General features: G+C 42.9%; 3 protein-coding genes and 1 non-coding gene across 6 annotated transcripts; 1 reads left to right on the forward strand and 3 right to left on the reverse strand.

The window, feature by feature from the left end:
- Positions 1–196: 196 nt before the first annotated feature.
- Positions 197–1,793, reverse strand: LOC122228180 (gamma-crystallin C). Of its 2 annotated transcripts, none has more exons than XM_042953119.1 (3): positions 1,785–1,793; positions 1,432–1,674; positions 197–469 (listed from the first exon to the last, which is right to left on the reverse strand). In XM_042953119.1, exons 1-3 carry the CDS (start codon positions 1,791–1,793, stop codon positions 197–199), a joined length of 525 nt encoding a protein of 174 aa, XP_042809053.1. The 2 variants fall into 2 exon arrangements, with proteins under 2 accessions (XP_042809053.1, XP_042809052.1); XM_042953118.1 differs by having other exon boundaries at positions 197–472.
- Positions 1,794–6,799: 5,006 nt separating this feature from the next.
- On the forward strand, positions 6,800–6,905 carry LOC122228987. The gene has a single exon (XR_006206866.1). It is a non-coding gene; the product is annotated as a U6 spliceosomal RNA (small nuclear RNA).
- Positions 6,906–9,436: 2,531 nt separating this feature from the next.
- Positions 9,437–11,737, reverse strand: LOC122228182 (gamma-crystallin B). Of its 2 annotated transcripts, none has more exons than XM_042953120.1 (3): positions 11,729–11,737; positions 11,390–11,632; positions 9,437–9,712 (listed from the first exon to the last, which is right to left on the reverse strand). In XM_042953120.1, exons 1-3 carry the CDS (start codon positions 11,735–11,737, stop codon positions 9,437–9,439), a joined length of 528 nt encoding a protein of 175 aa, XP_042809054.1. The 2 variants fall into 2 exon arrangements, with proteins under 2 accessions (XP_042809054.1, XP_042809055.1); XM_042953121.1 differs by having other exon boundaries at positions 11,384–11,632.
- A 9,781-nt stretch (positions 11,738–21,518) lies between these two features.
- On the reverse strand, positions 21,519–23,357 carry LOC122228183 (gamma-crystallin A). The gene is made up of 3 exons (XM_042953123.1): positions 23,349–23,357; positions 23,002–23,244; positions 21,519–21,791 (listed from the first exon to the last, which is right to left on the reverse strand). The coding sequence occupies exons 1-3, from the start codon at positions 23,355–23,357 to the stop codon at positions 21,519–21,521; spliced, it is 525 nt and encodes a 174-aa protein (XP_042809057.1).
- Between the last annotated feature and the right edge of the window lie 419 nt (positions 23,358–23,776).

Here is a 23,776-nt window from a genome sequence, read left to right on the forward strand (position 1 = left end):
CAGACTCATTCTACCTTGAAGTGCTTCTAGAACTGAGCCCTCCCCACCTAGTCACACCTCAACCTTTAACAGGGAGCCTTTAGAGGTAAATTAATTGGCACACAATGAAAGAAAAACAGAAGTCAGCAGTTGCCAACAATACAGACTAAATACTTTATTAGGTTCCAAATTGAGAAAATGGTAGTGTGAACCTATTTTAGTATAAATCCACCACCCTCCTCAATGCGCCTGCCTTAGCATCCACGGCCCCCCAGTCGTGGTACCGCCTGTATTCTTGGGGCCTCAGCAGGTATTGCCGCCCCTGGTAGTTGGGCATCTCATAGAGGACCCAGCAGCCCTCCAGCACGTGGAGGGAGCGGACCTCACTCAGGTGGAAGCGGTCCTGGATGCAGGAGCAATCCTCGCTCAGCTCCATCATGAGGCCTTTGTGGTCCTCTCTCTCATACAGTCGCAGCCTGTGAGAGCTCGTCTGCTTGGTCCACAAAGACAAGGAGCAGAAGAAGCAACCAAACAACAGATGAATTTGGTAGGTTGGGGGATGGGACTACCAGTGTCAAAACTGAGACTCTGAGATTGCTGCATATGCTGTGGATAGCTCTGTGTTCTACCAGCATTTAACAAATATTTGCATATTCAATTTTTATTTCATATCTGGGAAATACAAATTTTAAGAGGTTCTAAGTCTGGGTTAGAGTGCATTAAGAATTCAAATATCTAGACTCCTAATTCCCTAATTTCCATTGATTCCTAGGTGATAAGTCAAATGTATATTTTGGGAAAAAATACAAAGTATTTTAACTAGTATTATTTTAATATGAGTATCATCTCCCCAACTTATGTACATACAAGTGTACAAATAAAGTTGGACTTTTAAAATTACATACTTCAGTGAAAATTGGTTTAATTAGTCACTTGGAACCAGAATTCAACCGCTTTTCCAAATCAAGGGCAATTCCCTTCTCCAAAGTTGGACACAAACTTAGAATAGCCTGTATTAACAATAGAGTTTCCATTTTTACAAGTCTGTGGTGGAACCTATCTAATTCATTCATGGTCAGTTCTTTACTACTAATTAAAATTACAATTTAAAAAATTTTTAATTTGTTCGAAATACTACCTTCTTAAGTCCAACCAGCTCCTCATTCGCAAGTTTCGGTCTCTATCTCTGTATATTACATTTGTTACATAATGGTAACAAAACTTTGTAATTGACATAACGGTAGCAAAAATGAAAACTAAGACCGACTCTTCCCATGAGTGAATTCGTCTCATATTCTCTGCTGTTTCTGTGCATTTATCTCTCTGGGCTTAGGCAGTAACCAAAGCCCACTCTACCCTTCCGTGTCTTTAAAAGAAAACCTGCCTCACGTTAACCCCCCAGTAATCCAGTGAGGACACTCAGGCAGCGTGATGAAATGAGGTCGGACTCACCTGGGGGATGAGACAGCAGGAGCGGACCACGTCGCTGACGCCCATCCACTGCTGGTAGTCCGGGTAGTCCCCGCGCCGCAGGAAGTACTGGCGGCCCTGGTAGTTGGGCTGCTCGTAGAGCATCCAGCAGCCGCTGTCCACGCGGATGGAGTTGCAGCGGCTGAAATAGGGCTGCAGGTTGGGGCAGTCGCTGCTGCACTCGTAGCAGCGGCCCTGGAAGCCCCGGTCCTCGTAGAAGGTGATCTGCAAAGGAAGAATAATTCTGAATTAAATCAGTTGCTCCCAACAGATCTGGTATAGAGGCATTTTCTCTCTCTTGATGTCTCTTTTTCTTTAACTTGTATCCTGCTCACCTTCCCCATGGCTGGTTGACACGGATGTGCGAGTTCAGTGCGCTGGGCCGGCAGCGCCGCGGGTCTATATAGCCAGGCTGCTGCTGCGTTGGCAAGAACAACACAAAAGGGGCCCCCGGGGGTGAGTAAGGGGATTTTATGGATCCCTTTTACACGCTGCATTCAGTGGAAAATGCCTGTAGAGTTTGCCCTCATTCTCTGGTATATTCTAACGCCGTTCTGAATGCGTCCTGGTTGAGTCCCTAGAGTTGCTTTTATGTGGATTCTTAGTATTTTCTAAATTTATCAGCACCTCAATCTGAACTTTTGACCTGAAATTCATGTCGCTACGGATATGATTCAGTTATGCCCCGTGTAATTTCTACGGGAAAATCTATGCCTTTATAGCAGTGCCCCCCCACTTCCAGGGGCTGTGATGTGGAATGCCACAAACATGGCCTAATTTTCCTTGATGACAGAGGCCACTGTGACTTAACATTTTTTTTCCTTTATACGATTAGCCAGTCTGGTGCAGGACACAGGTTTGGTTTCTGATCTTTGCTAGTTTTGACTGTGGTGATCTGATGCTTTAAGACATAGCTACTACTCCTTTGGTGGGCGTACTTCATGTACGAGAAATCAGCCCCTGCAAGTCAACTTGTCATAAGAACCAAGGGAAAGGTTTGTTTCTAGGGACTCTGGGCCCAAGACTAAGAAGTATATTGTTTTTTGGCGTAACTTCCCTTTGTTGGGCCTGGGGAGGCAGTAAAGCTTTGCACGCTCAGAATGTCCACTGAGGAGCCACATGAACTTGGCAAGCCACGTGACCTCTCAGAACCTGAGTTATTTCATGGTACTTATCTCCTGGGATATAGTAAGTTGAGAAAGAAAGAAAGAAGCAAACGAGAGAGGTATTTGCCTACAGAAGCTGTCCTGGCATTCAGAGCTAGGGCATGTTTTTCCTCTATTAGATGAGAGAGAGAGAGAGAGAGAGAGAGAGAGTCTCTGTCAAGAGGAAGAGAGAGAAAGGGGAACAAGAGAGAGCCCCCCTCCCCGCTCTCGCTCTCTCCTCCCCCTCGCTCTCCCTCTCTCTCTCTCCCTCTCACTTGAGAGCTGCCTCACAGAATACCAGCTGCTGGCAGGGTTCCTCTGAGATCAGGATGCAGTGAGACAAAATAAGGTCACTTCACAATGTTAAGCACACGCGAAAGCAAAGTCACCGTGTCACCCACACAATACCAAACACCACCCCTCTCAGCCTCCACAATTAACTGTAGCTTCATCCTTCTTCTAGGCTACCCTCCCCATGAGTAGATTTATTGAGATGTCGAATCATAACATTACCTCCACTTTCTGACAACATCCAGTTTAGACTGAACCCCTGCTTCTTCAGACTCTTCCCCAAATCACCCAACCAAAGTACGGATCCTATAATAACATCCTTTGCTGAGACCCCCCGTGCTTTCCCATGGTGTGTGTTTTCCCTTGCTGTGACAAGTAATAAAACCAACTTGTTTTGTGACAGGTATTCTGGGGGTCTTTGGCTGAGGGACACTGACATGAATACATGGGATTATGTGTGCAATGTGTTTGGCACCCACTTGGCACAAATGAGCATTAAGTACATGTCTCCTGTTAGTAATAGTGTGACAATACTAAGAATGACTTCAGCCTATTAATCTCTCAAACATACGCAATCCTCTCAAAGATGCCTGAAAAATTTCTTTGCTATGAATCCATTTTGCATATATATGTGTATATACATATATATATATATACACATGTATATATATGTGTATATACATGTATATATGTGTGTATATACATGTATATGTATATATATACATATATATACATGTATATATATGTATATATATACATATACATGTATATATATAGAGGGGGGCACTTTAGAAATCATCTAGTGGCTTTCATTTGGTGGCTTTCAAACTCCAGTGAGCATAAGAATCACCTGTGCTTGTTAAAACTGCAAATTGTCAGGTCCTCTCCTCTCCTGAGATTTTGCATGATTAGATGTGGAAAAGACTCCAGGAATCTGTATTTCTAACCCACACCAGATCATTCTTGCATCAAACTTTAAAAAATACTACTCTGGTTTACTCTTTTTTTTTTTTTTTGGTAAAGAAAACATGTTTTAGCCATCTCCAGCTAATGTTTTATTAGCACTTACGCATCATTTTCCTTAAACACGTAGGCAGAAGAGCTCTCTGCTTTGTTCTACAAAGTTTTATATGCACATAAAAAGAGAACCAAACAGAAATACCAGTATGATATAGCTGACTAGATAGGAAAAGAGGTGAAAGGGTCAGAAAATGCATAGTACTAAACTTCAGTCTTGTTTTTTTCAGATCTTTCTCTTTCTCTCTGAGGCCCCTGTCTTCCCTTCCTTTACCCACTCCTCCAACACCCCCCTAACACCATCACTGCAGTTGCCTTTCTTGGACTCTCACGATATCTCAACTAGACTGTCCGTGGTCTCCTGACTCTGTCCAGCCTTGCCTTCTTCCAAACTACATTCTGTCAGGATGCCAGGGTGATCAGAAGCAAAACACATAGGAGTGCCTGGGTGGCTCAGTTGGTTGAGCATCTGACTCTTGATTTCAGCTCAGGTCATGATCTCAGAGTCATGGGATCAAGTTTTTTGAGTTGGGCTCCATGGTGAGTGTGGAGCCTGCCTGGGATTTTCTCTCTGTCTCTGTCTCTGTCACCCTCTCCCCTGCTTGTGCTCTCTTCCTCTCTAAAATAAAAAAAAAAAATTTTAAATAAGATAAAGTAAAAAGAAGCAAAATGCATCAAGTCATGTTCGTGCTGTGGACCAAATGTTTGTGTCCCCTCCAAATTCGTATGTTGAAACCCTAATCCCCAGTGTGATGATGTCTGGAGATGGGGCCTTGGGAGATAACTAGGTCATGAGGATGAAGATATCATGTTAGAATTAGTGTCCTTATAAGAAGAGCCAGGAAAGAGCTTGCTTCCACTCCTTGGACAAGGAAGCTGGCTCTCACTGGATAGTAGATCTGTTGGCATTCTGACCTTAGACTCCCCAGTCTCCAGAACTATGAGAAAGAAATGTTTGCTTAAGTCATCCAGTCCATGGCATTTTTTTATTTTAAAATATTTTTGAGAGAGAGAGAGAGAGCGCACAAGCAGGGGAGAAGAGCAGGTTGGGGGGAGAGAGAGAATCTCAAGCAGGCTCCACACTCAGCACAGGGCCTGACCTGGAGGTCAATCCCACAACCCTGGGATTGTGACCTGAGCCAGAATCAAGTACAGTTCCTTAGCGTGGCATACCTGACCCGAGATCCTCTGTCTGTCTGAATCGCTGAATCACTTGTAGTTTCCCAAATGCACAATGTTATTTTCACTTTTCTCATTTACCCCCTAGTTTTACTGAGATATAATTGAAATATTACATTATATAAGTTTAATGTGTACAACATATTGATTTGATACATTTGTATATTACAAGATGCTTACCACCATAGTGTTAGCTGACACCTGTGTCACATCCCATAATTAATTTTTTTTGTGATGAGAACATTTCAGATCTACTCTCTTAGCAACTCTCAAGTTTATAATACGGTATTATTAACTATAATCACTATGCTGTACATTAGATATCCAGAACTTATTCATCTTACAGCTGGAAGTTTGTCCTATGTACTTCTTTTGTTTTTTAACGTAGCGATCCTTCCCACTGAGACACCAGTTCTACATTTTTCACCCAGAGAAATCTTACCCCTTTTTTAAAGGTTCAACTCAGGTATCAATTCCTCTGTGAAGATTTTCTTGAACCTTTCCTAATCTTTCAGGCTGAATTTAGTGCTGCCTACTTGGTTCTACCAAGCATCTTGCTCATACCACTGTGATGGTGATGATCGCTTATCTAATTATGTTGTTTAGACATCAGTTTCTCGAAATAACTGAGGACAGCTCCTTTCTGGACTATTCCACCTTTATTTTTGTATTCTCACTGATCGGCAAAACAGACAGGCACATAAAGGCAACTCATTAAATGCCTGGAGGATATGAATGTTATTCCCTAGTCTGAAACCCATTGTTGCGATAGTCCATGAGACCTATTTTGAATGCTCAGCACAACAGGCATATGGGCTCCCATCAGAGTTCAGTATTTGCAACTTTCAATGTGTAGGATGACACAAGCACTCTGCATTTGATCTATTTAATGGGCCTTTATAACAGGGGAGATGAGTAAGCAAAAGAGAGAAAACAGGAATGTTGTGTTGTCCCCTAAACCCTCTGTTCCTTGGTCATTCTGTCTAATTTTTGTGTTTCCTGAGATGCCAAGTTAATGTCACAACAGCAGTGGCCAATTCCAGAGTATTGCTAGTGTCCGAGGTCCAGCCAGCAGTTGATCTTAAGCCCACCCTCCTGCTTCCTGGTAATTCATGTAGCATTTGTATCACATACAGGCTTGGTTAAATGAGAAAAGGTCAACCGGTTGGCAGCTACTTAGACCAAACTATCCCAAACAAGGAGGCTGGGAGAGAGACTAAAGCATCACCATCATAGCCCCAGCCTCTGGTTCTCTTTCTCTGCTTGTCTTTGAGGACTATTCAATAAATGACAAGAAGACAGGGGGCAACCTGTCTTAATGACCCACCTCTGCTTAACTCCTATGGCATTCCATTTGGATCAAATTGGCTTTCGTGTTAAACATAATACATTTCTTCTTGCTCGGGTGGTTGTGATTGTCACTTTAGCTTTAATAAACCCACAAAGAAGAACCCCTAAAGTCTGGAGGAGAAGGAACAGGACAAAACTAACATCAGGACCTAACCCTGTGGCAGCGAGGAAGGATCATTGGAGAGAGAACCCACAAGGAGGAGCACTCTTTGAGGGTATCCATCAGTATGGCAATTCTTGGCACTTCTTTACGGAATGACCTCAGTTGCTTTGCTTGGTGGGTCTTCTATAAGGTTAGATTGGCCAGAAGATGCTATAGATTCAAAGGGAGAGAAAAGAGGAAAAGGAATAAAAAGATTTAGATTCTGGTGCTTACTTTGGCAGCATGCATACTAAAATTGGACCAATATAGAGAAGATTAGCATGGTCCTGCACAAGGATGATGTGAAAATTCCTGAAGCATTACATAAAAAAAAAAAAAAAAAAAAAAAAAAAAAAAAAAAAAAAAAAAAAAAAAAATCTAAAACCTGGGCTTATTACAAACTAGGACCTATGTGAAATACTGGTGAGTATAGGGTATATAGGCTGACAATGGGGTTATCTTGAATTGTGTTTTCATCATCCTGGGGAAAAGGTTAGTGGGATCCTGTAGGGTATCCCTTCTCGCATTCCACTCTTGGAGCCTGCTTTCATCTCAGACCCTTTCACCTCTCTGAGGCTCCAGTGTGCACTTTCAAGAGAGGAGGGAGAGGAGGAAGCATAGGTGAGGGACTAGTTTGAGCGTTATTCCTCTCCTGCCACCATTACTCCCCTCTGTTGGCTTTTTTTTAATGCTGGGATTAGAGGGAGGATACCGTTCTCTTTGCCTGTTCCCCAGGGATGGAAATATAATTTTCACGAAGAAAAGCTTGATCAGTGACATCCAGGGTCTCTAATTTTACATGCTTTCAGTTCAGGTATTTCAGGATAATTTCCATGTCTGCAGTCTGTGATTTTATGTCTACCAAACAAATAATGTGAAATCCAGCACTCCAAGAAGCTTTTGGCTTTGTAATTTATGCCTGATGTTATTATTACTGACAAACAGAATTCTGGCTGATGTTTCCAGTAAGCTAATACTATCGTTGGGAGTTTAAAGGTTGAAGAACTGAGAGTTAGGAATAATTGATACCAAATAATTCAAGAATCTGACTATTTTCCAGGGAAAGAACTTTTATAAATAGCCTAACCTTGTGCCCCAGTTTGCCTGGAATACTCCTGGTTCATGCCTCTTGCCCCAGTGTAATCCTTAATAGAATACCCTTTCATTCTCAAAAATGACTCAGGTTAAGCAACAAATTAGATGCTTGCTCTGTTCATAGACATGGAGATATGGAGCCCTTGAGGGCATAGGATGGAAGGAAGCTATAAAGAATGAACAGCCATGTGGGTACAGCTCAGAATAGAGGAGAGAGGAACAAGAATGAGAAAGAAGACCAGGCCACCCGGTAGCAGGTTGGAACTTGCAGACTGTTTAGAGCAAGGCCATCTAATCTTAAATTTGTACTGTTGTGCTGCTGTGATCTAAACATGTATCTCTCCTCCCACAACCTGTATAATAAAGCTGTCTGCACCCATGAAGGCTTTATATGAGAGATAGTTCAGGAACTCAAGGAAAAGAAACTGTCTCCCATCTGAGTCAGTGAGATGCATGGGGCTGGTCATGTGGGGGAGAACAAAATGGTCCGCCCAATGACAAGGCAGGAGTTCAGAGTGGAGGGTTACTGGGAAAAGCATAAACAACCCATTCCCTTTCCAGAATTCCAAGAGACTTTGAGGATATATGTGTTGGAGAAAGTGGGTACACAAGTACCCCACTCCACGTGAGATGACACTTCAGCCATTTCATTAGAATCTCAAAGAATGGGGCACTTTAGCTGAATTTTGATCTGAAGCCATCAATTTCATTGTGGAACTTTGTAAGAAAGATCCAAGAACCATATTTAATTACTGCAGGATGATACTAAGGATGTTGTTTGCTCAGTACTCTCTTTACTAGGACCCCCATGAAAACTTTCTTTTAGGTGTTGGTACTGGGAACGGTTAGGTTAGCCTTGAGTAATTAATTGATTTGTGTTATGGACTCTGTTAGTCATGGGACTTATCTTGTTTCCCCTCTCTGTCTTGGCTGCTGGATTCAAATCTGGCTTTATCTACGGCCAACATGGTGCAGTAGATAACAACATGCAACTTGGGCTTGAACCTCACCCCTGGAAAATAAACATACCAAAAGGAAACACACATGCCATCAAACAAACTTCTCCAGGAAGTTTCAATTCCTTGTTTTCCATTTAGTATCATTTTCCATGTATAGTCATAATTCTTTACTTCCTATTAAAATGATACGGGGCTGAGTTCCCCCATGTGTATGTGGTTTTGGTAGAAAACCTGAAATTCTTCTATAAAGCATATACAGCAAAGAGACAGTGAATTCTGTTTGGACTGAAAACCTCATGGAGGAATCAAGTACTGAACATGGAACTGGCTGCTGTTAGAAGGATAAGGCACGTAACAGGTGAGGGTGGCCGGTTTGTTCGTTTGTTTTTGAAGCTAAAGTAAGGGTCTAGATGCTGAGAACAACTTCCCTCATCAGCTAAGGCTTGGACTATATATAAAAGATGGCGGGGATAACCTAGAAGGACAACTTGGGGTGTTACAATAGCTATTTATTTATCATTGTAGCTGCAAAATTATCCTTCTAAGACTAAGCATAAATGGCTTTTGCCGAGTCGAATCGAACCTTGAGCCTACATGGGCTAGTCTTTAAAAGAAGGCTGGTGATGATATCCTTTACTCCTCTTACAGTTTCCCATCATGAAAACATCTGTCATTATGTTTGGTGAAGTGCCATTATTGCTTAGGAAGTCTTAACAGATTAAAAAGAAAAGCAGGACTCCATAGTGCGAGAAACACAAGCTAAATATTTTATTGGATTCTAAAAGAGAAGAGCGGAGAATGTAAGTACTTTAGTAAAAATCCATTACTCGTCTGAAAGAACCAACTTTGGCATTCATGGCCCCCCAGTCAAGGTATCTCCTATACTCCCCGGGCCTCAGCAGGTACTGCCTTCCCCTGTAGCTGGGCATCTCATAAAGGACCCAGCAGCCATCCAGCACATTGACAGAGTGGATTTCATTGAGATGGAAGCGGTCCTGAAGAGAGAGACAATCATCTGTGACCTCTGACATTTGTCCCCTGAAGTCCTCTCGCTCGTAGATCCTCATTCTGAAAGTGCCGGTGTGCTGGGGTGGCAGAAAAGAAAAAGTAAATGAACACAAGTGGAGAGAAATGAAAGTGTTCTAGCTCCTGCACCTCCCTGGCCACACCTACCCAGAACTTGTTGGAGTCCAGGTTTGCTTCCAGAACAATCACGTTGCAGTGTTAAAGAGCCTTGCCTGCCCCCTACCCCATCACCTACCGAGGCATCTAGTGATTTATGGGTAATATGAGGAACAGAACTCAGCTACCCTTCACTGCCATCCACATCTCTGTCCTTAGCAACAAGATTTGTCCAAAATAAAATTGATCATGTTAGTGCTTGTTGTTAGAGAAGGTCCTTCTCAAAGGTGAAAAGTGTAAGTCATTGGAAAGAAAAGTCCCATTCGATACATTACTTTTGTTAAAGAGGAATCAACATTTAGCTATTTTATGTACATTATGGAACACAGGATTATTAATCTCTTGTAAAAAATAAAATGACACATTTTCTTTATCTCTGTGTTCAATATCAACTTATCTGGTGTTTAAACTTCCTTTCTGGTCTCTTCCCTTCCCATCTTTATTTCCCTCAGCAACAAGAACCATCTCCATTAAGCTCTGTTTGGATGACACTATACCCGTGCCTCCCACACTCCAGCACATTCCTCTAAGAACTGTGAAATCACTCTCTAAGAAATATTGAATTCAAACTTTGATTTTGGATTTGGCCTTTCCTTTAATTTATACCTCTAAGTAAACTAATAGGTAGTGACCTTGGTATCAGAATAAAAAATAGAGGGCAGGAAGATAATTAAATAGGAAAGTGAGCCAAAGCAAGCAAACATATATTTATCAGGTAAGCAGACCCGGAGCCCCTGGGTGGCTCATTGGGTTAAGCATCAGGCTCTTGATTTCAGCTCAGGCCATGATCTCATGGTTTGTGGGTTTGAGCCCTACATCGGGCTCTGTGTTGACATGCGGAGCCTGTTTGGGATTGATTCTCTCTCTCTCTCCCTCTCTCTCTGTTCTTCCCCCGCTTGTGTTCAATCTCTCTCTCTCTCTCTCTCTCTCAAAATAAATAAATGAACTTAAAAAAAATTAAGCCGACCCAGATTGTATCTATCTGAGTTTTGATATATTATTTCTGAGTTGATACAGTTCAGAATGATGACATTAAGTTGTATCTTGGGGCGCCTGGGTGGCTCAGTCGGTTAGGCATCCAACTTTGGCTCAGGTCATGATCTCACAGTCATGGGTTCAAGCCCCATGTCGGGTTCTGTGCTGACAGCTCAGAGCCTAGAGCGTGCTTTGGATTCTGTGTCTCCCTCTCTCTCTGCCCCTCCCCCACTCATTCTCTCTCTCTCTCTCTCTCTCTCTCTCTCTCTCTCTCAAAAATAAACATTAAAAAAAAAGAGGTTATATCTTACACAGATGGCAACTTGTTTTCTATTTGTCCTGCTTTTTCCTAATTAGACTTTGGCCTTTTAATTTTTTATTCCATTTAAAATATAAAAATCTGGGACCATGTGAGTAAAAAAGCACACACCATAGGGTTCGTGAAGACCGACTTCCCATCTGAGACAGCCTTTTAGAACAGACCACATGCGGTAGCCTCACTCCCACCTTCTGCTGTGCAGTTGGAATGATTTGGTTGAAGAATGGTATTCGTTCATGGCTTTCACTTCCAAAGCGACCAGAGACAAAGACAGAGCCACACTCACCTGGGGGATGAGGCGGCAGGAGCGGACCACGTCGTTGAGGCCCATCCACTGCTGGTAGTCCGGGTAGTCCCCGCGCCGCAGGAAGTACTGGTGGCCCTGGTAGTTGGGGCGCTCGTAGAGCATCCAGCAGCCGCTGTCCACGCGGATGGAGTTGCAGCGGCTGAAATAGGGCTGCAGGTTGGGGCAGTCGCTGCTGCACTCGTAGCAGCGGCCCTGGAAGCCCCGGTCCTCGTAGAAGGTGATCTGCAAAATGGAAGGTGCGGGAGCGTGAGGCCATGTGCCCCCGCTGAGGATGCTGCGCCAGGGCAAACCCCCCGGCATCAGGGACCCAGCACTTACCTTTCCCATTTTGGAGAGAGTGGTCAGGAGGTGTTCGCTGGGTGCTGTGTGGGCCGAGGGGGAGTGCCGCTGTATATATAGCAGCCCTGACTGCTGCCTCCGCAGGAAATCACACAAAAGGGGCCCATTTCGGTGAGTAAGGGGATTTGCAAGCTCCCCGCTCCCCCTCCCCCTGGTCATTGGGGTTAGCTGAATGGTTCTCTCATTCTTTCTGGTAGGTTCGGGTTGTTCTCATTCACTAAAGCTGTTGTTGCCACCAAAATGAAAAGAGTCTTTACTCTTTTAGTTGAGCAAAAGGATGAGCGAAATTCTATCCCCCGTGCTTTTATTTTGTCGCCTAATCTGCTTCATTGACTCCTCAAAGGTAATTAAACTAAGTAATGTATTCTGCTCGGGGACTGGTGTATTTTTTTAAAACGTATTAAAAAGCAGAATTTAAATAATGAGGAATCTTAAGGAAGAGGAAACCAAGTGAAGCAATCTGTGAAAGTGCTTTAAAAAGCACAAAGCTTAGTTCGGGTTCAAGACTCTGTGGTCATCATTGTTTGTATTTTGGGGTCTATCTGGAGTAAAATCGATACTTGACTGGAAATTCATAGGTTCTTGGGGGCTGGGAATTCTCTCTTGTTTCTTTGTGCCCCGGGCCCTAGAGCAGAGGGTTGGCACATAGTGGGCCCTCAATACCTGGCTTTGACCTGAGAGAAAGCAGATAGTTATGACTTTCCTTCACTTGCTGAGGACTCCCCGAGAGCCTAAATCCTTCCTTCTGCCGGTGGCTGCCCGGAGTACTGCTGTTCTTTGGCATTGTATTCCTGCCCTCCTTCAATGTCCTAATCTTGGTATCCTTGCCCTCCTTCAACGTCTTAAGATGTTTCTTCTCTCTCCCCCATCACGGACGCTTGCTCACTTGGTAAGGGTGGTTTGAGCTACTGTAAGGAGTAATGTAGAAGCTCTCAAAATACCAATGACCTACTTCCTCAGACTTTTGAGATGTGGATGGCACCCAAGCCAGATGGCAGCCTTTGGACCGTATGGATCTCACAGTGTGGTATGGGACCCCTGAGGCCCCTGGGACACTTTCAGGAAGTTCAGAAGGTCAAAACAGTTTTCCCAACAATATCAAGATGTTATTGACCTTTTTTCACCCAGTGGAGTTTATGTCCAGAGGCTATATGACTTGAAGAGATTTGTAAAAATGTCTAATAATGCCAATCCTTTCACTAAATGTTTTTGTTTTGGAAAATACAGTTATTACTCATAAAAACGTGTTATTTATGTTGACATGTAATAGGTTTACCCTCTAAGGCCTTGCGGCAGAGGCCTACACTCAGGCCCTGTCAGTCGTATGGTCGCCCTGTCGGTTCCAATGGTCAGCTTCCAATGTTCGAGCATCAGGGACCTGGACTGGGGGCGGGTACGGGGTGAGTGGTGCTGTCAGGACCTACACCCTCACAAGTGACACTAACTGTGACCACCTACCCTGCCTATCCCGTGCCTTGCATCCACACTGCTTCCTCTAAAGCTGTTTTTCTTCCCAGTGCTTACAAACACCATGAAATTGTTGAATAGACACCGTTTATGGAGAATGCATTCAGGGACCAATGCCTACACACCTCCATCTGCACGCACTTCTGCAGTTTCTGTGGCTGTTTGTGTAGTCTCCGTTTCCCCATTTATAAAATAGGAATGGTGATGAAAATCAAATAAGATAATAGATTTGAAAGTACATGGAACATTGTAAAGCAATACCAGTGGTAAAAAAAAAATATATCATTCACATTTTAATAAATGCTAAAGATGATAACGTTAATAGAGCTCAGAGCCTGGAGCCTGCTTCGGATTCTGTGTCTTGCTCTCTCTCTCTGCCCCTCCCCTACTCTCTCTCTCTCTCTCTCTCTCTCTCTCTCAAAAGTAAAATAAAAACATTAAAAAATGTTATAAATAAAGAAATAAGTTTCTGCTTCCGGGCTTCGATGTCATGGTGTCTACACTTCTGCTTATTGTATACAGACTAAATGCGATCCGTGGATAATTGCATATATTGGAACACTTGATCTAATTTAGCAAAGGTCTTCTGTTTGGTAACTTTGATTTCACAGTCAAATGACGACTACCATTTGGAGGTGGTCTTGAAGCAAGGCACCGAGAAAAGGAATAACATAGGCAAGGGCTGTGTGGTCAGAGCAGAGAGATTCCTTGAAGTCCATCCACTGCTGGGTGTCAGACGCCCCGGCACGGAGCGTCCAGCTCTTGCTGTCCACCTGCACGCACCCTGTTGCTGTAGATAAACAGGTCTGCAGGTTAGACTGGTCATTGCTGCCCTCAGAAGAGGTAACTTGTGATGGAATGTGCAGTAGGGGAAATCCCCCCAAGAACACGTTGCCGTGAGGTCGTTGACAAACCCCCGTTCTACACCCAGCCCACTGTGGTTGATGGACTGAGAATACAGAAGCCAGGGTCGTCATCAGCCATAGCAGAGACTCAGGGTATGTGTGCTTGTGTGCGTGTGTGGGTGCATTTCAGACCCACTGGTGAGTTAGGCCTGATTTGGCCAACAGTAGCATTTTGCCCTTTTCCTCATTTCTATATTACCAATGCAGTCTTTTTAAATGTGTTTGTCTTTCATTCTTCCTTACCTAATAGCTGTGTGTCCTTTCTGTTAAAGTGCCTTGTAGGTCTTTGAGGTGGTGCGGGAAAGGGAAGTTGATACGTAAAGCACAGATCAGAAGAAGTGTCCCTGCTCTCATTGTTTGATTACACTCTTTCACGTTTAAGTAGAGAAATAGTAGGAATAAACACAATCCAGCTGAAAAACTGTGGGGGCGTGTGTTTTCAATCTTGACCGTGCAGGAGGGCTTATTGGAGAGAACCTGTTCCCATTCTGCCTTTTGAACTCAAGATGTCTGTGAGGATCCGGGCCCAGGGAAGGAATCATCCCTCGATACTGGAACGCCTTCCCTTCCCAGAGGCTTATCAAAGCTCACCCAGTCTTCAAGGCAGCCTAGGCCCGTCTTCCTAGGACACCCCCTCTTCAGGCCAGCTGTTACTTGGCTGTCCCTTCTCCGAGCACCTACATGCACTTCGTCACCACCCAACTTAGCCTTGCCTTTCTCGTCGAATTCCTTCTTTTCCTTGTCTTCAGCAAGGTCATGAGCTCAAGAATAAGGGCATGTCACACTCCTTTATCCCCCATGATGATTTATCAGTTAGGTGGGTGGATAAATAGAGCCCTGGAAGCACGAAGAACATGAAAAAATAATGATTCTAATTCTATTTTGGAAAACGATAGTTCTCCCGTGTGAGGTCACCCGTGTGGACGCTCAGAGACACGGAAGCCAGTTTCTCCCACTCACTCAGCTACCGCTCTGGTTCTGATGCTTCCTCTTCTGTCCGCCTTTGTTGACCTGGGAGGACTTGAAGGGAGGTAAAAATGGCCCAGAAACCAGGCAGGCTGGTGTGTGCATAGGGCAGCGAGGCCTGCCGTTGGGGTGGGGAGGTTTTAAGCACCACCGGGGTATGCTGTGAAGGTCTCAGAACTTACCTTTAGTGTCTAAGCGTGAGAGACAAGAGAGGTGGCCTGAGAAAGAGAACGGAAATGAAGGAAAAAGTGATAAGCAACATTTTTGTGAAGGAAAATGATAAAGAAGATTCTTAGCTACCTCCTTGTACTTTAAAAGATGGATGGATCAATGGAATGAGACTTGGGGTCCCGGGGGCTGCAAGGCATGCTTTGTAATGTCTCTTTGTATTATCAGCCAGCAGCCCAGGCTAAAATATGTCAGAGGTTAGGGCACTGAGGCCAATGAGGCTTTTATCAGAAATATTTGAATACTGAGTTTATCTCTCAAGTTATGTACAAGCATTTTATTTTTCTTTAAAAGTAACTGTAAAACTCTCTTTTGGAAGAACTGGTCTCATTTACATCAGGAAAAAAATTAGAAAGCTGTTTAAGGTCCTTTAGGAACTCAATGGTTAAATAAACTTGTATATCAAAATATCTGAAAGTATCTACTATAAGCCTGGCTTCTTCTTTAAAAAAAAATTTTTTTTTAATGTTTATTTTTGAGAGGAAAACAGAGCATGAGTTGGGGAGGGGCAGAGAGAGAGAGGAAAACACAGGATTTGGAGCAGGCTCCAGGCTCTGGACTATCAGCACAGAGCACGATGCAGGGCTCGAACTCACAAACTGGGAGATCATGACCTGAGCTGAAGTTGGACGCTTAACTGACTGAGCCACCCCGGCGCCCCAAGCCTGGCTTCTTGTAAAAACAAAATCATTCATTTAGGAGCCATTATAGTTGCCTGAGGCCTGTTAGGAGCCTCAGTGAAAATAGTTCATTACCCTTTGCCTCTCTCCCCACACAAACGTTTCAGTTTACACGCTGGCTTTTCCTGAAGCATTTGCAGACTTCTCTCCTGACTCACTGGTAACCACTCCCAAGAGAAATCTCTCGAGTTCGTCAGCACATCGTTGACATGACACTCTGCTGAAGGAAGCCATGTCTACCTTCACTTACGTGGTTAGGATTGAAACTGCAGCAAATTTTACAGCACTCACTTGGCTCGGGGTGATGGAATAATAATAGGTATTAATAAATAGCCTACCTATTAATAATAGGTATTAATGAATAGCCTACTGTATAAAGAGTGTCTAGTATGTTCCAGACATTGTACCAGGAATCTGGTACAAAGTACATCATGTAGCCAACACAGCACAGTTATTATGGAAACTCCCAAATGTTTGTGAGGTCTGGGGCAAGAGCATAAATCGAGCCCCCTCCAGCTTCTCACTCCCTCACGTATACACACTCTATCCGCATGCTCCTTGCCCCCTCCACTTCCCATAAACAGCCGCCTTTTGACTCCCAGTGGCCTTGGGAGGATAGGCCAGGCAAAGACTCTCCTTTAAGTCTTGGAAACAAGGGTCTAAATAGAGGGAATTCTGGAGCTCCAGGTAAAAGGTGTGTGGTCTAGAAGAAGTGTAGGCTTGTCTCCAGGATCCAACAGATTTCTGTCCTGTGGGAACGATTATAGCTGGGAGTCTAGAGTAAGGCTCTCTGAAGCACCCAGTTCAAGCCAAGATCTCTGACTAAGTCTAATAACAGTACTGATCACCATAGAGAAACAAATCCAAAAAGGTAGATGTAGCTAGTAAGTGGAGGAACTGGGGATTGAACTCAAGTCTGTCAGCCTCCAAGGCCTAAACTAATTGCCTCTCCATGTAATAATGGTTTGTTTTAGGTATTACCTTTCTAGGTATACACTTCTAAATTATACACTTCTAGGTATCTCTTCCCTAAATTACACATTTCTCAATGTCACACTTTTTTTTTTTTTTTTTGTAATTTGCAAAGGTCCAGCCTCCAACTGGCCTGCTGTGTCCCTACAAACCCTGAAATCTTTGTCTTTAACAGTTCTGGTAAATTCTAGTGGACTCTTCAATGACTGATTGCTGCCAGGCTGAAGAAATCAGCATTAACTGACCATAAAAAGCTCTGAAATCCCCTATTTATTTATTTGGGTGTAGACTTCTAAGACAGTAGTATTGGGTGACTGTCAAAGGGACATTGAAGATGTTCACATTTCCTTGACTTAAAAGAATTTTCTAGAGAACAGCTCATTTCTTCCGACCCCTTTTCCTTATCAAGTCCATGTATGTAGCACAGTTAGACACAACTGATAGAGTCATGGCTACTAGTAACTGAGCTCCTGCCATAGGCTAGTTTCTGTACATGAGGTAGCTCATATATTCCTCATAAGATTATGCAAGCGGGAAAACTGAGGCTCAGGGAGGGTAAGCAAGTTGCTTAAGGTCACCCAGCCATTAGGTGGTCAAGCCAGAATCCAAGTCCATGGACCTCAGAGTCTGCATTGGTAACCACTGAGTTACCCCACTTTGGTAACCACTGAGATACCCCACTTTGAAACCCAAAAGAGTCTTAAAGTATCAGATCTGGAAGGAAATACAGAGCTCATCTTGTCCATACTCTTCATTTTACAAAGAAGGAAACTCATGGCAGACTGAGCTTTGTGAGATGAAATGCTATTTTCTAAGCCTATAAATTCACCAGATTAAAACAAAACCAAATCCTAAATTAACAAAGTTATTTTCAGTGACACAGGTCACTTGGCTTTTCATTTTTTGTTAAAAGAGAACTCATATGAAAAAGACCCCAAAAAACAACAAAGCTCATATGTCATTAGTCACCCAACTATAGGACAACACAATGATTTAGCTAGGCCAGCAAGAAAACCTCAAATCTTCTGCATATTTGGTATTGATAAAAGCCATAACATTTTGATAATATGTGTATATTTATAATTTATCCCACAAGTTCCTTCAACAAGAAGGAATCTTATTTTAAAAGAATCTTCATTACTTAAGGTTTTATGCAGAGCATTATCTTTTTAAAGATTTATTTATTTATTTATTTATTTATTTATTTATTTATTTGATTTTTTTTTTGTTTGTTTGTTTTCAGGTCATCTCTATACCCAACATGGGGCTCAAACTCAAAACCCCAAGATCAAGAGCTGCATGTTCTATCAACTGAGCCAGCCAGGTGCCCCAAAGCATTATTTTTTAAAACATTTTTATTGAGATATTATTCGCATACCATACAGTTCACCCATTCAGAGTATATGATTAAACAATTTTTTGCTTTTTGGGTTTTTTTTTTTTTTTTTTTGAGAGAGAGCAGGGGAGGGGCAAAAGGGGAGAGAGAGAGAGAGAGAGAGAGAGAGAGAGAGAGAGAGAATCTTAAGCAGTCTGCATGGTCAGCGTGGGGTCCTTCTCGGGGCTCGATCTTATGACCATGAGATCATGACCTGAGCTGAAATCAAGAGTCAGATGCTTAACCAACTGAGCCACCCAGGGGCCCCTAAGGTTTAGTGATTTTAGTATACTCATAGATAATGTGCAATCATTGTCACAGTCAGTCTTAGAATATGCACATCACCACAATGAGAAATCCTGTACTCTTTAGTTTCATTCCCTATCCACCCATCCCCCACCCAGCCCTAAGCAACCACTAATCTACTTATGGTCTCTGTAGATTTGCCTAATCTGGGAATTTCATATAAATGGAATCCTATAATACATATTCTTATATGAGTGGCTTCTTTCACTTTGCATAATGTTTTCAAGGTTCATTCATGTTATAGCAGGTATCAGTATTTCATTCCTTTCTGTGGCCAAATAGTATTCCGTAATATGTATATATGACATTTTATTTATCCAATCATCCATTGATAGGCATTTGGGTTGTTTTCACCTTTTGGCTATTGTGAATAGTGCTGCTATGAACAATGCTTGTTTGAACACTCCTTTCAACTCTTTTGAATATATATCTAGAAGTGGAATTGCTGAGTCATATGATAACTCTATGTTTAACTATTTGAGGAACTGCCAAATTGTTTTCCATAGCAGCTGAACCATTTTACGCTTGCACCAGCAACTTATAAGCATGCCAATCTCTCTATGTCCTTACAAATATTTGTGATTTTCTGGGTTTTTTCCCTAAAATTATTATAACTATCCTAATGGGTATTAAGTGGTATCCCCTTGTGGTTTTGATTTGAATTTCCCTAATGACTAATAACGTTGCACATCTTTCCATTTGTTTATTAGCCATTTGTATATCTTCTTCAGAAAGATATATATTCAAGTTTTCTGTATATATATATATATATATATATATATATATATATTCTAGACTCTGGATACATGTACTCAGGTATATAGTCGTAAATATTTTTTCCCATTCCATAAGCTGTCTTTTCACTTTCTTGATAGTGTCCTTTGATGTGTAAAAGGTTTTAATTATAATTAAGTCCAATTGATTTTGTTGTTGTGGTTTATGCTTTTGGTGTCACATTTAAGAAATCATTGCCTAATAAAAGATTAAAAAGATATATGTTTGTGTTTTCTTCTAAGTTTTACAGCTTGAGTTTTTACACTGAAGTCTTTGATTTTTTTTTTTTTTGAGTTAATTTTTATATATGGTGTGAAATAGGGGGTTAACTTCATTCTTTTTCACGTCATTGTCCAGTAGTTTCAGCACCATTTATTGAAAAGCTACTCTTTCCCCATTGAATCATCTTAGCATGCTTGTCAAAAATCAGTTGACACATGGGTTAGTTCCTGGACTCTCGAGTCTATTTTATTCATCTATATGTCTACCCATATAGACACACAGGTACCCAGGACCTCACTGCCTTGCTTTTCTTGTTCGTTTGTTTTTAATGCTTATTTATTTATTTTTGAGAGAGAGAGAACAAGAGAGAGAGTGCACATGCACAAAGAGGGGAGGGGCAGAGAGAGAGAGAGAGAGAGAGGGAGACACAGAAGCTGAAGCAGGGTCCAGGCTCTGAGCTGTCAGTGCAGATTGTGACCTGAGCTGAAGTCAGATGTACAACTGACTGAGCTACCCAGGCACTCCAAAAGACTCTTGACACATGGGTTAATTTCTGGACTCTCGAGTCTATTTCATTCTCCTCTATGTCTACCCAATGCGAGTACCTCACTGTCTTGATTACTGTTTTTGTGTAGTAAGTTCTGAAATCGAGAAATACTCCTACTTCGCTCTTCTTTCTCAAGATTCTTTTGGCTTCTCTAAGTCCCTTGCATTTCCATATGAATTTTAAAATCAGCTTCTCAATTTTGACAAAGAAGTTAACTGGGACAGGGCACTATTTTTGCTTATATAAATTTGGAAAGAGAATTGGCATTCTGGGAGAGCAGCTTTAAGTGGAAAGAAACTCCAGAGGTACGCAGGAAGTAAATATTAATACTTCATTCTGCATGATTGAGTCTTTGGTAATTGAGTCCTGATAAAAATTCATATTGGAATCCAAAACAAAGATGACCATATCGCACTGTTGAAAATGAGGGGACACTGAGGGTGCCTGAATTTTCTGCATTTGTAATGTAGAATAATAATATAATAATTATTGTATAATAATTTAAAAAGAACAAAGTGTGTTCACAATCTTTCCTTATCTTTTCATCATAAGTGTACTGGGATTTAGTGAAGCAGGAATTTCTTATCCACTTGTAGTCTTCAATAAGGTAATTCAGGCACAGAGAGGATAAGAAGTGACTTGATCAAAGAGATAAGCCAGTTAAGTAGGGTAACCAACCATCACGGTTTACCTGAGACTGAGGGGCTTCCCACGATGTAGGACTTTCGTTGCTGAAACTGGGAGAGTCCCTAAAAAAACTCATCTGAGTTGGTCACTTTACGAATAATTAGCAGAAGCAGGAATGACTCAGGCCCTTTAACTCAGCGTACACACTTTTCCTACCAGTTGAACGCATCAAGCATGCTTGACTTTCTCTACCTTGGGAATTCTGCGTAAAAACCCGTCTTCACTCAGCTTTTCTTGACTCGTCTTATCTGGGACTTCAGCTGCCCTAAGCTTTCCAGCAATCTCTTGTCTTTGGTGTCCCAGCCACAACTCATTCTGTTTTCTTTTTTCGATAGTCTAATAGTTTTTCGTTCTATCTGCCCTTCCTCTCTTTTGCAGATCGTGGGTTGCAGAAGCAGACATAGTGCTTCTCCCTGCTTCCCAAGACGCGAGTGGGGCCTTCACAAATACCGTTGCCTGACGGAGAGGAAGTCCGTAAACACTCAAAACACCTGATCTTCAGCGTCAGGTAAGTTGCCAGGGGTCACCATTCCTTAGAACTCAATTATTGTTTAAATATGAACAAGAGTCACTTAGTGCCAGGAACACAATTTGTATCTTTATTGCATTTTGACGTGGATCACAACAAGAAACACACAGCCTAGTACAAATCGATGACCCGTCTCAGAGAGCCCACTCTGGCATCCATGGCCCCCCAGTCATGGTAGCGCCTGTAGTCCCCCGGCCTCAGCAGGTACTGCCGCCCCCGGTAGTTGGGCAACTCGTAGAGGACCCAGCAGCCCTCCAGCACGTGGAGGGAGTGGAGCTCATTGAGCCGGAAGCGATCGTGGATACAGGAGCAGTCCTCAGTGAGCTCGGACACAAGGCCTCCGTAGTCATCTCTCTCGTACAGCCTTATCCTGTGAGAGCTGGTCTGTTGTGACAATAAACAAAAGAAGAAAAATCAGTTGTGTGCCTCCCTGATCTCCGTAAAAGTGGCTCAGTCAGCCTGTACCTTCATGAAGCATGGTTTTCAAACCATCCTGCCGAGTATGTGTCCTTTCCTCACATTGTTGGAAATTCCTAACAAGTCAGGACGAATATTAAAATAAGACTGTGGACTTATTGTGGAAGAAACCAGTGGACTGTCTTGTGGAAGAAACAAACATTGAAATAAAGGTCACAAAAGTCCTTTGTAGGAAACCATCGGGCCCAACTGTAGTTAGTGAGTCTGCAGAGAGGATGTGAACTCTTTTCCATTATGGCTGCATATAACTGAGTCCTAAACAAGCTTGTTTCTAAGTCGCTTTTCACTCAGAATGTACAACAGTTTGTATTTACTCTGACATGTCTTGACATTTTACCAAGCCACCTGAGCCATTTGAAGTTCTTGCTTCAAAGCAGTTCCTCTTATATTTATATGTCTTTTTGCATCTGCAAATTTCTCTAGCCTACTTTTGGTTTCACTTCTTGAATCTGCTTGTCATACCACATAATTTGGTATCATCGGCAATCAGAAACACAAACTCAACATGTTTAACAAACATGAGCAGTGCTCTGAGGAGGGCCATGCCCATGAAATCTCAATTAATGACCCTGGAGAGAAACTAGGTGATAATGACTCCTGGGAGGCACGGAGGAAGCTGAGACATATCGTTCTAGTTTCTAGACCCTTATGCCATAGAGGCTGCATAGAAAACAGTCACTAATACAGTCAGCACACATTACACTGATATTGTTCTCCCAGAGTCTATTAAGTGTTTCTATTAATAAAAGGCAATGATCTAGAACAGGCTTTTAGCTATTCTGAGCAAGGTGATGTTTATTTCGAATTTAGGGATCATCTAAAAGCCACCAAATTTAACTTTAGCGCTATGTTGTTGTGATTTCTTGTGCCCTAAAACAATCTTGTCCTTTTTTTTTTTTTTTAAGTCTTGTCCTTAAGTAAGAAAAAAAAGAGAGACAGGTTCCAGTGATTCATAAGCCTACTCACAATTTTCTTTTCAAGGCTTGAGAGCCAGGTATTGCTATCCTTACTGTGAACACTAGTCCTGGGTTGAAACAAACTGACTTTTTTACAAACAGGAATTTACGACGACAGATCAGTGATGCTTTCGCATCAGTCTGGTTGAACCAAGACTCACGTAAGGGATGGCCCGGCAGGAGCGGACCGAGTCGCTGAGGCCCATCCACTGCTGGTAGTCCGGGTAGTCCCCGCGCCGCAGGAAGTACTGGTGGCCCTGGTAGTTGGGGCGCTCGTAGAGCATCCAGCAGCCGCTGTCCACGCGGATGGAGTTGCAGCGGCTGAAATAGGGCTGCAGGTTGGGGCAGTCGCTGCTGCACTCATAGCAGCGGCCCTGGAAGCCCCGGTCCTCGTAGAAGGTGATCTGCGGTGGAAAACAAGGGGACAGCCAGAAGTCAGCGGGGGAAGTGCCCCGAACACAGCAGGCGCTCAACAGACATGGCATGGCACCTCGCTCAGGTGGCTCACCTTCCCCATGGTTGTCGGCAGCGATGATCAGCATCCAGTGTGATGGGGACAAGAGTGGCAGCCGGTATATATAGCAGGAGGGCTGCTGCGTTGGCAAGAACAACACAAAAGGGGCCTGGGGGTAGTGCGTGAGGGGATTTCTATGTTCTCACTCTTTTTTTCATTTGGGATCATGGGGCAGGGGGCTCTTATTCTCTCTGGCATTTTCGAGTTCTCCTCACTAGCTCCAGTGAAAGGAATTGAAGTCAGCAGAGCCATTATGACCTTGGAGACAAAGGGCGCACTTCTCATCCTATGCAGCTCTCTAGAAATACATTACATGCCCAGCATTTTGTGGTGTTTGCCTATGGAAACTGCTGAGATGAGGTTGGTGGTTCCATCTGGGGTGACTCATGACAATCCTATGAGTTCCAGAAGGACTTGAAGTG

This window comes from Panthera leo, chromosome C1 (genome assembly GCF_018350215.1).
Source record: "Panthera leo isolate Ple1 chromosome C1, P.leo_Ple1_pat1.1, whole genome shotgun sequence".
In the NCBI taxonomy this organism is placed as follows: Eukaryota; Metazoa; Chordata; class Mammalia; order Carnivora; family Felidae; genus Panthera; species Panthera leo.